This window comes from Melanerpes formicivorus, unplaced genomic scaffold, assembly GCF_026170545.1.
Source record: "Melanerpes formicivorus ecotype bairdi unplaced genomic scaffold, bMelFor1.0.p_v2 SCAF_6, whole genome shotgun sequence".
Classification (NCBI taxonomy): Eukaryota; Metazoa; Chordata; class Aves; order Piciformes; family Picidae; genus Melanerpes; species Melanerpes formicivorus.
Window position 1 is genome coordinate 17,730,957 of NW_027142358.1, and position 15,647 is coordinate 17,746,603.

At 40.8% G+C, this 15,647-nt stretch overlaps 1 protein-coding gene across 2 annotated transcripts in view; it reads left to right on the forward strand.

The window, feature by feature from the left end:
* RET (ret proto-oncogene) overlaps positions 1–15,647 on the forward strand; it is an 85,785-nt gene that overhangs the window by 38,633 nt on the left and 31,505 nt on the right. For both annotated transcript variants that reach the window (XM_068139942.1, XM_068139943.1), the window contains exons 2-6: positions 6,966–7,217; positions 10,716–11,009; positions 11,488–11,729; positions 13,609–13,810; positions 14,283–14,482. In XM_068139942.1, the coding sequence (XP_067996043.1) occupies positions 6,966–7,217; positions 10,716–11,009; positions 11,488–11,729; positions 13,609–13,810; positions 14,283–14,482 (1,190 nt within the window). The remainder of the gene's footprint in view (positions 1–6,965; positions 7,218–10,715; positions 11,010–11,487; positions 11,730–13,608; positions 13,811–14,282; positions 14,483–15,647) is intronic.

Sequence of the window (15,647 nt, forward strand, 5' to 3'; positions counted from 1 at the left end):
CCCATAAAGTTTGAGCCTTCTTTCAGAAAATTCTACTATGAAGCTCTACAGTGATCTTTTCCCAACCTAGGGTCCAAACAAGCTGATTTATTAGCAAGGAATTGATTTCTTATTCACTTTAATACAGGTTCTTATGTTCTCTGGTTCATGTAACATCTGTTACAATTTCTGTAATGATAAGTGTGAAAATATCACACCTAAAAATACATAACATGATGCTGAGCTGCATTGACAGCTTAGTAGTTACGTGTATGCCAGTTCTTCTATTTGTCATTGTTCTAGTGACCTTTAAATGCCCCAGGAGTCACACATAGGCACTAATGCTGCAGCCTAAACTCCATGAGGGATGTGGTTTAGCATCTGACTTGGCAGAGTTGGATAATGGTTGGACTTGATGATCTTAAAGGTTTTTTCCAACCAAAATGATTCTTTGATGGCAGCATTTAACTGGACTTCTCTGTATAAAGCGAGGACAAATTTGTAGTAATTGCCTTTGTGCAAGAAACAGCCTGCCCTGAGTGGTGGTTATAGACCTAGTCTGGTCAGGAGGCTGGTCTGCCTTGGTGCCTGGCTGTGCACAGCAAACCTGAGGTTCCTCCACCACTGCTGCTGTGTCCCCATCTGGGCTGTCTTGTGTTGTGACTCTGTGGTCAGCTGAGGACCTCAGAGCAAGGCGATGAGTGAGTGGTGCCATGTGGCACAAGCTCTTCACCACCCTGCAGTTTCTGACACTGAAACTCTCACCCTGCCTTCATAAAGGAAACTCTTAGCTTGTGTTGTGCCCTGAAGTGCAGGTATGAGCTGAGCTCCAGAGCCATTCCTTGTTGACAGATCCCTTCCAGAGATGCTCAAATAGCTTCTCAGGGTGCTTTGTTTAAACAATGGTTATGTGTTGCCCTGGTGAATATTAATTTTCTGAGTGGTTATCTCTGGTGATGTGCAGCCAAGTCTGTTGGAATTAATTGTTATTGTGTGACTACCTTGTAGATGAGTCCTGGTGTAAATGAGGGCCAGTGTAGCAAGGTGTACTTCTTTTGAAACTCTGCTGATGAACTGAAGGAAAGATTGGAGCAACTCTTTGTATAATGTGGAGATTGTGCTCTCTGTTCAGTTGTCTCTGACTGAAGAAATATTTATCTAAATGCTGGCAAGAGCTTTATTCTGATGGGATGGCTCATATGAAATGGTGGATATTTTCTTAAATACCTTTTGGAGTGTTCAATTAACATAGTGTTTTTTCCAGATATGCTGTTTCATGCTACCTTTTCATTAAGTGATGTTTTTTTTTCTAAATTACTGACTTTTTAGTTTATGAAAATGAGTTTATTTCTTAATTCTGTAGGGGATAGAAGGACTCCAAGTGGGCAAGTCCTTTAATTTGAAATGTACAGGTGCATGGCTGATTTTGTTCTCTGATTAACTGAACATTGGGTATATTAATACTAGTAATTGAATGTAATGGCTACTCATCAAAAGTAAAAATAATTATTTCAGGAGCACAAAACTAACCTTGTCAGATAATTGCTTGTTGAAATCTGATGCTGTGCAACAAACGGGGGATTATTAACAGCAGACTCCCATGTTCATCTGTTCTATATTTAAATGCTCTATGTTACAGTGATAGGGCTATCACAGCATTAAAAGCATGTTCTTTTCCTTGGAGATGTACATCAATTCTTGATTACAGATTTTGATTGCATGAGGGCTCTGCCAGTCTTAATAAATTGCTGTATCGTCCTCCAAAATGCTGGGGAGGTCTGAGTAATTGTTTGGGGCTATGCCGGTGTATTACTTGCTGAATGAAAACAACGATCATTCCATTTCCATTTTGCTGATTTTTATTTGTGTGTGTCTTATGTTTTCCCTAAAATTACAAGCCAGTTCTTGTGGTTTTAAATGCATGTTCATCCAGCAGGCACGATGAGATTTGTGAAGCTTTTTGTCTACTGGAAAAAAGTGTAAGTTGTAACACAAGCTAGTAAAAAGAAGGTGTAAGGTAGCAATCGCTCAGACTAGAGAGACAATTTTCAGCTTGCATGAGTAATGAGATTTAAAAATGAAAAAGGCTGTGTTAGATTTCAATTGTTTGAGTCTTTAAATCAAGAGCAAGCCTTTTGTTTGAATACACGGTGTGACAAAGTGAGCAGGGATCATTTAAGCTCTGAGTTTTCACTATAAGCTCGTTAAAACACGTGCCTACTTAGCCTGAGGCAAATGGTTTGGCTAAGGGGGGAGCCCACTGTTCCTGTGGGTTAAGCTCTTAGATTGTCAACCCCAGCTTCAAGAAGGAGCTAGGTGCTGTGTCTTACTGACACTAGTTCACTGGCTGCTACAGTCTGCACCAGCTTCACTTCAGAAGTGGATGATGTGGATGTGTGTCTTGTGGACCAAGGTGATAGGATGTTCCTGAACAGTAACCTCACTGTGTGCTAGTTGTCCTCTACTCTGACTTACCTCAACATGCTTTGAGACACTCTGCAAGTGGTCCACACAGACCTGAGATGTTTCCACATACCTAAGTAGATCCTTTCCCAGAGCAAACCTTGTGACTGGGGTAAATCCCGGGTTTCGGCAGACGTTTCAGAACAAGAGGACACAGTCTCAGGCTGCGCCAGGGGAAGTTCAGGCTGGAGGTCAGGAGGAAGTTTTACACGGAGAGAGTGATTGCCCATTGGAATGGACTGCCCGGGGAGGTGGTGGAGTCGCCGTCACTGGAGGTGTTCAGGAGGAGACTTGACAGGGTGCTTGGTTACATGGGTTAGTTGATTAGGTGGTGTTGGGTGATAGGTTGGACACGATGATCTTGAAGGTCTCTTCCAACCTGGTTTATTCTATTCTATTCTAAATGGCTTCAAAACAGGTTTCCAAAGTGTGCATTTGTACTTTGAAAGATTGCTACAAACATTGCTTAGGAAAATGTTTTACAGTGAAGTCTTTACACTACTAAAAAAATGCATTTTGTGACTGAAAAGTTAAATTATGTTATTTGCCATTGCAGTTCATGATACCACCATATTTTATCAGTTTAGTACTTTTCATCAAAAGTAGTCCACAAATGCTACTCAAGACTATAGTGGTAAACATAAAAAGTACAAACAGTAAGTAGAGTTTTCCATAACAAATTTTGTATTGAGAAAATCCTTTTGCATCAAAAAAAGACATTATTTACTTAATTATTCTTGACTGAAAAATGCCACATGAAAAAATGCCATATTTCAAAAGGCAGTCATGAAGGCTTCAGCATAGATGTAATCTAATTTCTCCACTCATTTTATCTGCTTTCTCTCCCTGAACTGGAAAACTGCTGTCATAACTATATCTATTTCCTGTAGGAGCTATTAGGCCTGCAGGGTTATAAGCATTACATCCGCTTAGACGTGATCACTTTTCTCTTCTGTATGTTACTGATATGCTATTATCACGTAATATTGCTCATCCATCAGAGGCTGCTGTGTTTCCCATGCAGATTTTACAATAGCAGAGTGCTGAAGTGCCCTCTAAAAGCCCCCCAAAAGTTCAAATTCCAAAATATCTCAGTAACTCTCTTTCATGTTACTTACGTATGCTTCAGAGCACAACCTTCTTGTGATGTATTCCAAGGTTATAACATGAAATGTTTCTCTGCTTTTAGTTCCTAAGCAAAAGCACTTTAACCATCAGTTTTGAGTGTAACCACCTCAATTCCTCTTTATTTAAATGGCAGATTCAATAAAAACTCCATCTGGCTTCCATAGGAAGCTTGCACAAGTCCTTGGAAATTGATTTTATTTCTTTTCAGGACACGAGGAATTGTGGCCAGGATTAGAACCTCTTCCTTCTGTAACATACTTGCCAGATGGCAAGTTTATTGAATCTGGTTTTAACTTACTAGAGCTTAAGGGAATGAACACATCTCAGAGAAGTGGGTGCTACATTTCTACTTCAAAGGTCTCCTTCAGAATCAGCCTCCAAATATTTATATGCACAGTGTGGTTGTGACCTAGGCAGTCTGTTGCATACCTCTCATCTCTTTCAGCACTGGAAATGGAGTTACAGTGACACAAACCACTTCACAAAATCCCAATCATTTGGAGATCAAGTAGCATTCAGTGAATCTTGTTACATGGCTAAACAAAAGGATTTTTATTGCTTAGTTTGCCATCTAAGTTTCTAATGTTTCCCTTTAAATACTTGTAACAAAAACATGCAAGTGTGTAATATCCACTGGTGCCACTTAAAACTATCGTTAGGTGTTGTCCTTAATACAGAAGTATGCTCTGTACTAAGAACATTGTTTTATCTGCTTTTAGGTTTGACGTAGGGAGAAAAAAGACTGTGCTTCTACTTAGATTTCTTATAATAGCTTTTCCAAATTTTTTAAAGTGGCCTTTATATTTATGCAAAACGTTTCTGGTTAATTAATGATGCAAATTCTAAATTATTTTATGAAAGAATCCCCTTCCCTTTTCAAAATACAAAGCATTGGTTGACATTTCTGTTAGCTACAGAGAAATCAAATTTTTATATTACAGGATTTTTTGTTATCTTTTTTTTTTTTTTTCTTCTGAGAATAGAGAAGACTGTGCCTGTGAACTGCTGCCAAAAAAAATCAGACTTTTTTTCCTTTCAAATGCAGAACAGTCAGGATGCTGACCTCTGCTGAGGTGTAGATGCATGCAAATTTTCAGGCATTTATGTGGCAATGTCTGTGATAATTATTCATGTGCTTTGTTAAATGTAACTATGTACGTGCAGCGTGGCCCCAGATTTGTAAGGCAAAGCGAGTAAAGACTAATACATTGCTTAAGGTTGGGAAATAAATAGTGACTACTCCAAAATTGTTCCCTTTTCCCGTTTCACACTCTAGACATGCATAATGTTTACATATACACCCTACTTTCCATTTGCTCCTTGTACTGGAGCCTTTGCTACAGTGCCAGTTCTTGCACTATGGGATGTGTTTGTGATGACACAGCAACACTCGTGTTAAACTGTTCACCCCAGTCTTAGAAAGAAGGAAATATTCCTCTGTCCTGTATAAGCTTCACCTGTATGCATCAGTGGGTTAAAACTAGTTTTTTTCACTCTTGAGCAGTGAATTTACAGTGTTGAATTCCTTGAAAGGAAGTCTTTATAATTCTAGATGCAAGATTTGATAGAGGAAATACCTTAAGGAAATCTATTTGCTTGCACTGGGACTGGGCTTGCTGTTTGGATATCACCTTATCCCTTTTCTTAACAAACAAGTTTGTTAGGACTTTTAGCACTATGTATTTACCAGGATTTTCTGCACTTCAAAAAAAGGGACTAGAAACATATTTGGAATTTAGAATGAATACTCAGTTATCTACCTCACAAAAAAAAGGCAATGATAGCACCAGAGTCAGAAACAATAGTTTTCTTACAGATAAAGACACTGGGAGTTAATACTTCTCTAAAACTCTCTAAGATTATTGTTGGCTTCCCTTTGAATGAATTAATTTGGAGTCAATTCACCTACTGTATTGCTTTAACACTTCTTTCATAAATTGCAAGGAACATGTAGAAAAAATTACAAGCTTCTGTAAATCTCATAGATATAATTGCATCCAGGGGATACTGATGATGTCATGAATCATGGCAAGGTACAGTGGTTTCTGTGGGGTTTCCAAATTAAATTAGAGGTCTCTTGTTTACAGTTTGTTAGTGAACCTCTTCATTTAGCAGAACAGTTTATGGGTATAATAATTAATATTTTTTAAGAGTGCTATAGCTTGATGCCATTTTGAAGATGTTTTGGCATTCTATCCTGAGTTTTACTGCTGTACTACCATCATTTCCAGTTGTATCTGGCTTTCTTTAAGACATATGGAAATTGTTAATACTTTCACTGGTTCAGCAGATGTGTACCTTTCATATGCCTTACTCAGTATGAAATCAGACCAAATGATGTGAAATTCTGCAATATGCCAGTATCCTTTTGTAAGGGAACGTGTACTAATTGTCAGTGCAGGTGAAGAACAAGAGTGACAGTTCCAGTATTTCAGTACACACAAGTGTAATGAGTGTCACTTTGTACCTTCCTTCCTTATCAAGCATTGCTCTGTGATCATACTTACAAGCAGTAGAATTGGAAGGGAAACATTGGAAAGCGATAGAGAGACCGTTGCAAAGTGACCTGGAAGGTGAGATCAGCTGAAGAAACTGGCATCAAGGGGCAGCTGAGCCCTACCAAATGTAAATGTTAGTAACATCAGGGAAGGTGGGGAGAAATTGGAAAAGAACAATGTGTCATTCACAACCACTGTATTAACAATAAACCCAGATTTCCTTCCCCACTTTGGGCAAGTCCGTTCACAGTTTTCCCATCCGTCATATTAAAAATACTTATAAGTCTTTCATGTAGTTTTAATTGAAAAAAGTTGCATTTTCTGCACCAGAATTTTCGTGCCTGTCCCTTCAGAAAGGGAGGGAAACACAAAAGGACTCCTATGTAAGAGGGTTTTCGTAATCCAAGGAAAAGTGTGAGAACCATTGATATATTTCTGTGTTTTCTCTCAACAAAGCGTGTGTTTGGGTTTAAGTGTGCAATTTCATCAACATATTTTCCCTTCTTTGAATATAATCTGTGGGATAATGGGATTGCAGAAGAGAGCTCCAGATAAGAACTTAAGTAACATTTGGGAAGCACAGCTTCATTAAACATTCTGCTTAAACTGGGCCATATTTACAACAAAGCTGTTTTACTTTCAAGAAGCAGGTGATTTTGTAACTTGAACATAAACTAAAGGCCAGATTTTTCGTGGCTCTGTCCCTGGCTTGAGTGCAGCAAAACTGTATTTATTTGCACCAGATGAGGATCTACGTTTTTTTCCTACTTTTTGTTAATACCTCTTTAATCCTTAGAGAATTAAGTCTTTGGCTTTTTGGAAATGCATCTCTTAAGAAAATGCTAGTGCAAAAGTCATTTAACAGGAAGGACTTCTTTCGTGTGTCTTCCTTTGCAGCTGCCTTTGGTCTCTACTTCCCCAGGAAAGAGTACTCGGAGAATGTGTACGTTGATCAGCCAGCAGGTACACCACTCCTGCACATCCATGCCTTGAGGGATTCACATGGGGAAGTGGCCCACTTTCATCTCTGCCAGAACCTCGTAATTTCACGAGCAAGATCCCATGAAAATCATTGGTTTCAAATTAGAGAGAAAACAGGACTTCTCCACCTCAGCAAAAGCCTGGATAGAGAAGACTTTAACATGCTGTGTAAGTATGAGAAGACTAGCTTTTCTTGTTAAATTAAATTACTTGTTGTTGAAGTACATTCAGATTACAAAATGTATCCGTTTGCATATGAGCATCAAATTTAAAAAAATAAAATAATCTGCCATTTTAAAAAGAGGAACCAGTCCCAATGAAAGCCACAGTAAATGCAGGGAACCATATGCCAAAGCAATGTGGACCAGGGACTGATCCAGTTATTCGCACTGTAGACTCCAATATGCTGGGAAAGTTGCATTACTTGAAATAAGTCTTCTGCATTTCACAGCTGTAAAAGTCACTGCTGTACATTGAGAGTTATAGTTTGTTCATCTATTCAGGCAAATTAAGCCAATTCCACTCAGATAATGTTGGGTGTTTAATGCCCAGACCAGTGCAGTTAGTTCAAACTCCTACATAAAAAGTCCTTGAACTGTGGTAATGTGGATTCACACAGTACGTTTCCATATAACACCAAATACCTCTTGGGAGAAATGGTAAAATCTGTGTCTCTCCCCCTCTTGAGATTTGGCTTTGTTAGAGGAGCTTATTATTGAACTAAAGAAAGTTTTTTTTTTTTTTTTTTTTCCCTTTTATGCTTTAGCAGTAAATTGGGTTTGGTGATTTTGATCTATGAGGAAATTAGGTATCATTAGATGGTGGAGGAGGAAATGGTTGGGGAGTTAATGGCATACCGTTGTGATCAGTTGCAGAAACTCTGCTCTTAGAGAGAGTCTGTAATAACTGTCTTGAGTTTGTAAGAGCCATATATCAATGCTACCCATTGACTTAGGTGCCCTGATACTGAAATATCCAACTTCAGATACTTACTGCTTTATGTTTTTTAAGTACTGAGTGCTTGGTATCTTACCCATTTTGGTACTCAGCATTCATGAATTTCAGAGAACTATTTGTAGGAATAAAATATGTAGGAATAAAATTAGGGAGGCAAAGGCCCAGTTGGAACTGAAGCTGGCCACCTCTGTCAAAGATAATAAAAAGCATTTTTACAAATATATTAACAATAAGAAGGAGGGCAGGAAGAATCTCCACTCCTTATTGGACCTGGAGGGGAACACGGTGACTGAAGACGAGGAAAAGGCTGAGGTCCTGAATACCTTCTTTGCCTCAATTTTTAACAGCAAAACAGGAGTTCAGGACGAGTGGCCTCCTGAGCTGGGCGATGGGGTCGGGGAGCAGTGTAGTGCCCCAGTAATCCATGAGGAATTAGTTCGGGACCTGCTGAGCCACTTGGACACTCACAAGTCCATGGGACCGGATGGGATCCATCCTAGGGTGCTGAGAGAGCTGGCAGATGAGCTGGCCAAGCCGCTCTCCATCGTTTTCCTCCAGTCCTGGCTCACCGGTGAGGTCCCAGATGACTGGAAACTGGCCAACGTGGTCCCCATCCATAAGAAAGGTCGGATGGAAGAACCTGGAAACTACAGGCCGGTCAGCCTGACCTCAGTGCCAGGGAAAGTGATGGAGCAGATTATCCTGCCGGCAATAACTGCGCACCTGAAGGATGGCCAAGGGCTCAGGTCCAGCCAACATGGATTTAGGAAGGGCAGGTCCTACCTCTCCAACCTGATCTCCTTCTATGATCAGGTGACCCGCCTGGTGGATGTGGGGAGGCCTGTGGATGTGGTCTACCTGGACTTCAGCAAGGCCTTTGACACCGTCCCCCACAGCAAACTGCTGGCTAAGCTGTCAGCCCGTGGATTGGACCATTACACTCTGTGCTGGGTTAGGAACTGGCTGGAGGGCCGAGCCCAGAGAGTGGTAGTGAACGGTGCCACATCCAGCTGGAGGCCAGTCACCAGTGGTGTCCCCCAGGGATCAGTGCTGGGCCCTGTCCTCTTCAACATATTCGTTGATCTGGATGAGGGGGTCGAGTCAGTCATCAGCAAGTTTGCAGATGACACAAAGTTAGGGGCAGATGTTAGTCAGAGGGTAGAAAGGCTCTGCAGAGGGACCTCGACCGACTGGACAGATGGGCAGAGTCCAATGGGATGGCATTCAACAAGTCCAAGTGCCGAGTGCTGCACTTTGGCTATGGCAATCCCATGCAGAGCTACAGGCTGGGGTCGGAGTGGCTGGAGAGCTGCCAAACAGAGAGGGACCTGGGGGTGCTGATCGACAGCCACCTGAATATGAGCCAGCAGTGTGCCCAGGTGGCCAGGAGGGCCAATGGCATCCTGGCCTGCATCAGGAATAGTGTGGCCAGCAGGAGCAGGGAGGTCATAGTGCCCCTGTACTCTGCTCTGGTTAGGCCGCACCTTGAGTACTGTGTCCAGTTCTGGGCTCCTCAGTTTAAGAAGGACATTGAAACACTTGAGCGTGTCCAGAGAAGGGCAACAAGGCTGGTGAGAGGCCTTGAACACAAGCCCTATGAGGAGAGGCTGAGGGAGCTGGGATTGTTTAGCCTGGAGAAGAGGAGGCTCAGGGGTGATCTCATTGCCCTCTACAACTACCTGAGGGGTGGTTGTAGCTGGGAAGGGGTTGGTCTCTTCTCCCAGGCAACCAGCACCAGAACAAGGGGACACAGTCTCAAGCTGTGCCAGGGGAGGTTTAGACTCGAGGTGAGGAGGAAGTTCTTCACCGAGCGAGTCATTCGCCATTGGAATGTGCTGCCCAAGGAGGTGGTTGAGTCCCCATCCCTGGAGGCGTTCAAGAGGGGATTGGACGTGGCACTTGGTGCCATGGTCTAGTCATGGGGTCTGTGTTGATAGGTTGGACTCGATGATCCTCGTAGTCATTTCCAACATTAGTTAGTTATACTGTGATATTGTAACTGAACAAAGGAAGAACAGCTATCCAGAACTTGAGAGCCTTGTTCTGTTCATATGGATCAAAGTGACATACAGCATCTTTTCAAGTGAGTTAGATCTGTTTCAGAGCTACTATCATTCTGTCTGTAGTCAACCCAAGGTAATCAAAATAATTAATGCTTGTGGGTATATTAGTAGATGCCACAGGCTGATTTTATATTCTGTTATCTTTTGACTAGTTCTTTATATGTCAAAATCATGCAGCAATTGGTCCTCTAAACATAAACAACTTGGCCCCTGTGCTCAACTGGTATAAACTATGAGAACACTGTGACTTAAATTGTAATAGTTACAGGTCTGTCTTGAATATCTGTTGCTATTTCGTGCATTCTTTTTCCCTGCGCTGTTTGACTCTGTTCTAGTCCCTCCAAAAAAAATAGCCCCATCAAAAAGCTGATTACTAACAGTGACCTGTTTTGTGTCAGTGCCTTACATACAGAATGCTGATACCATTCTGTGAGGTTCTACAATGCAAAAATGGTCTTAACACCTATAGATATTTTGGCTTACTAAGGTTATTAAGATTTAAGCTCTTCCCTCCAGCAGACGACGTACTGAAGAATTGTTTTATGACAGAACTACATAGTTGTGGAGTAGTGGGCTAGAGTACAAAATGAGTAACAAATGTTGGCTTGTCTCTTGTAAAATTTCTCTTGTGTTTTTTTTTCTGAAGCTGTAGGAAACTTGATGCAATTATCAAAGGTGATGCTGTATGTCTTCCTTTCGCCCCACCCTTTCCAAGAGAAGGAATGCGACTCTGCTACACGCACCACTGTTTTCCTCTCCTTGATCAATGCTTCTGCACCAGTTTGCAGTTCCTTGACCGCAAGGCAGCTTTGCTTCACAGAAATGGATCTCTCATTTCACATCAAGGAGAATAAACCACCTGGCACCTTTCATCAACTTCAGTTACCCTCAGTTCATCATCTGTGTCAGAATCTCAGCATTTCCTACAAACTGCTGGCAGGTAAAACTAGAACTAAGCCACTCATATACCAGGAATAGATGTGAACAGCTGCACTGTTAAGATCTCTTTTGTAGTAGATCCTCTAGATTGATTCTCTAAAGGAAATCCTGTTGTAAATGTGAACTGAGCCTGGAGATTTTGTCTTTGAAATATGGAGGGGATGGGAAGGACTGTCCCCTTCACTAAGGAGAAGATTGATTCTTAGAAGTCTGCACCTGCTAAGAGTGGACTGGGAATATCCTAATCTTTAAATTGCTCTGCTTCTAGACCCAACGATCTTCCCACATCTCCATGTTTTATGCCTACCCTAATATAACCCCACAACATTCTTCTGTTTCAGTTCTGAGCCTGCCTTTTAGCATGCATTCACAATGTCCAAGTGGATTTACTGGATTGCAAAAGCATATTAAGGAAGAAAACTCTCAGTCTTACAATGAGAAGTGATTATCCCTGCTCATACAGTGGCTATGTTTTTCAGCTGAAGGCTTGCCCTTTCGATACAATGAGAACACCACTGGCGTGAGTGTGACACAGCGCCTAGATCGAGAAGAGAGAGAGAGATATGAGCTGATTGCCAAGTGTACCGTGAGAGAGGGCTTCCGGGAAATGCAGGTTGAGGTGCCCTTCCTGGTGAATGTGTTAGATGAAGATGACTCTCCTCCATTCCTTCCCAATGGCACTGATACTGCAGATGCTGTCGTGGAGTACAACAGGAAAGAGGTAATGTCCTCCTTTTTCAAGTCTGAAGTAGGAATGTAGTCGTGGAAGGCATGATTACTGGGAAATACCATGATTTGGGTAATGGATCTCAGCAAAAAGCACATCACCACACCATACTAAGGGGACACTGCTTTACAGTGAGGGTGATGGAGCACTTGAACAGGCTGCCCAGAGAGGTTGTAGAGTCTCTTTCTCTGGAGACTTTTAAAACCCACCTGGATGTGGCCTGCCCTATGTGATTCTGCTTTGGCAGGGGGGGGTTGGACTAGATAATCTCCAGAGGTCTGCTGCAGCCCCTCACATTCTGTGGTTCTGTGATACTGTACTGGCTTGGGATTGTGAAATGCTGAGATTTTAGATTCTTTTTCCCTGAGTTACATCTTATTGTGGCCTTACTGGGCTAGGAATTAAACAGTGGAAGCAAGTGTGGAGCACTTCTTTAGGTCACAGAACCACAGAATGTGCTAGGGGTTGGAAAGAGCCTCCAGAGATCAGCTAGTCCAACCCCCCTGCCAGAGCAGGTTCGTCATTGCTAAGTCTATAATCAGAATTGCCATGCATTTTTTACAGGCTTGCCTCTCCCAGGTGACTAAAATTCTATGTTGTTGGAGCAAGTGTTTGTGTCTTTCCTTCCCTTATGTGCAAATTTATATAAGACACCAGAACTAGATTCAAAATGTGCATTAGGATGTGTACCAGTAACAGAATGCTGGGAGTGGTTGCCTTCTGCAGACAAACACAGCATTTGCAAAGATATTAAAGTTTCCACTGTCAGTCTGTTAAGGGAGAGCTTCAGGATGTTACTTTAATGGTGGTGTTCCACTTTTTCCTTACCACAATAAGGTGAGTTTTCAAGAGGTCTGAACCCCTGGGTGTCTGCATGCATGCCTTGCCTTAGTAGAGAAGTATACAGGTGGGCTCTTTGGCTCTTCCACCAGAACAATAATCCTTTGTAAGTCCATGGTTTAGAGACGGCATTTCTTCTGGGGTGTAAATGATGCATTCTCATGAGAAGACTTCTGTTTCACAACGACAATGTGGTGGGGTTTTTTAAGTCACATCTCCCCTCAAAGTACATTTGTCTGGAGGAGAAAAGAATTATTTTGGGAGTTTGCTGCCACCTCCTGACTAGGACAAGTATTGACAAGACATCTATGAACACTTCACTTTTGATAACTTTGAGATATGAGGGTTTCATTTAGCCCAGGGTGATAAAAAGAAAAGATCTTAGAAAACTGTTTTATAAAGTAAAATATTCTTTTTGATGCCCGTATATGTTCAGAATGTAGTGAATTTCACTGGTATGTTGCAGTGAGGAGGGAAAAAAATACTGTGAAACTTCCAGTCCTTCAGTAACTAAGTGAACTTGAAACACCAGAATTGCTAATAAAATATTAAAGGCTTTGTGACTTCAGTGTCCAGGTAGAGAACAGCAGTGTAGTAGACTAAGCAGAAGCTAAACAACCCGGGCCACCGTCATTTAGGTGATGTTTGACCTATCTGAATGTATTTCATGTCTTCTACTTGTGCCAATTAGTTACCTGCTTTGTACATTAGTACCTGTATTGTACATTAATATTAAAAATGAAAAAAGCCAGAGCAGTGCACATGTGATCATTTCCTGCTTTTAAATTGTAGCACTGTATTTAGACATAGACTAAAATGATTACATGACAAGTTCATTTTAACTGCTTCTAACTCACTCCCAATCAAGTATGTGTGAAATAGTGATAACCTGAACCTTTAAATGAATTTGAATGAAAGTGAGCTTGAGTGAAAGTCACATGGTTTGTCTGACCAATATTATATTCTCCCAAAAATATATCAGAGGAAGAAAGTATCAGGTCATTAAGCCGTGTCACTTATTATTTCCTTCTAGGGAACTGTTCTTGCAACACTAACTGTATATGATGCAGACACCACACCTATTTATCCCCTTGAAAGCAGCAGAAAGAAATACACAGGAATCATCATTACTGACGATCCCTGGATAAGTGAAACGTTCCGGGTAGAGCACATCTTTGATGAAATCCACTTCAGCCCAAATGGTAGCCAAGTGAGGGGAACTCGACATGAGTACAGTAAGGTTTTTTTTCTTCAAGTAAAGGAGAAGTTGCCTATTAGTAATTGACCTATGAGCTCTTGAACTTTGCCAAGCATATTGTAATGAAGAAATAAAGAAAGCTGAAAAAAACCAAGTTAAGCAAATGCTGAATTTTAAGCAGGTACCAAAACAATGGAGTTTGTGCATCTCAGGGATAGGAAGCATATGACATGATGTTGTATATACTGATAAGCAAGGGTGTGGTGGGTTAGCAGGATGGTTTCTGAGGATGGTAGGTAGAAGGTAGGAAGACCTCTCCAAACATCTGGAATGGCAGAAAGCATAACTTTGTAGGAACATATTTTTGTATTAAACTCACACTGTTTCCTGCTGGGAGTAGCTTTGAAAATGTATACCATTGATGTGTATTGTTTTGTTGGGATTGTAGTGTCAAAATGTACATTTCCACATAAGGTGGATCAGTAAAAGACTAATCTTTTCTTTTGCAGAACTGGTACTGAATAAAAGTATTTCAGTCACGGACCATCGTTCATTCCAGCTGGATGTTTTGGTGAATGACACAGAATTTCATGGCCCAGAAAGATCAGTGATGCTTCATTTCAATGTCTCCATCCTCCCTGTCAGCATTCAGTTTCCAAACATGACTTATCAATTCTCAGTGAATAGAAACGCTGAACGTTTTGCACAGGTAAGAACCGTGTTAATTATACTTTAACTCTGTTAGAGCTTAGTAGAAATATCACTGAGGTGAGATGTGTTAAAGAGATCAGCTTAGCTGTTTAAGGAGAATCAGTGACAAAGGAGATATCAATATGATTGCTGCTGGATATAGTGAGTAGCAGGGAGAGTGGACACTGGATTTCACATCATAACAGAGGAGGGGCCATGCATGAAAGTATTAATAGGGAGAGAAATAATGTTTTATAGATGGAAGGACTTGTAACCATGAGTGTCTTAGACATAAATAACTGGAAAAATATCAAGGGAAAAAAAACCTCTGAGCTGCTGGAGTCCCAGCTCTACATATTAATGGCTACATGTTAATGGCTTTTCTCTAGGTGATGGCTAGTTAGTAATTAATGTGTTTCCTAATTTAACCTTCATTTTAGCTTAATAACCACTATTGCCATTAATAATGATGCCTTCCAGAAACACTTTCTAACAGGTTGACATTAATCAAGTGAAAATTACAATGTAATTCCTATGGAACATATACATTACTGTTACTAACTAGTTCCTTATTAATGTTATGAAAGTGAATACTAAAAACATCAGTGATGAGCCACTTTGGGAAAGAGCTGCTGGAAAGTATACCCTGTAACTAAGTAAAGCTATGAGGCTGCTGTTGTATTGGTAGCAGAGAGGAGAACTGAGACTAAAACATTATCATCCCAGCTGTAGAGATAACCAATTCATTAGAAGAGTTCTCAGGAAGAAATCTCTTTTATTAATATTTAATCCTCTGGCTAATTGTTAAAGAAAAAGGAAAGTTAGATATAATGTGTGTTCTTATATTTAATCTGTTAAATGCACTGTGGCTTGATAGCTCTTTGGAGTATGGAACAGGCCTAATGTGACCAACAGAAATGCTACAGCTGCATCAAGGGACATTTGTCTGCTCTGAATATTCTAAATAAAAGAAATATACCAAGTGTGCCTACATAGTGGGCTCACTTAGGGCTAATTCTTTACAACATTTTATGATGCCTTGTGGCTGCAACTTTTAGATTTGCAGCTTGTTATGGACTTCAGAGCATATTCTGTTGGGTTTTTTTTTGCAATCACAATAGTTTTAGGTTTGGATTTTTTGTAGCACTAGACTGTGAGAGCTTTATTGTCAGTGGTGTAAAAGA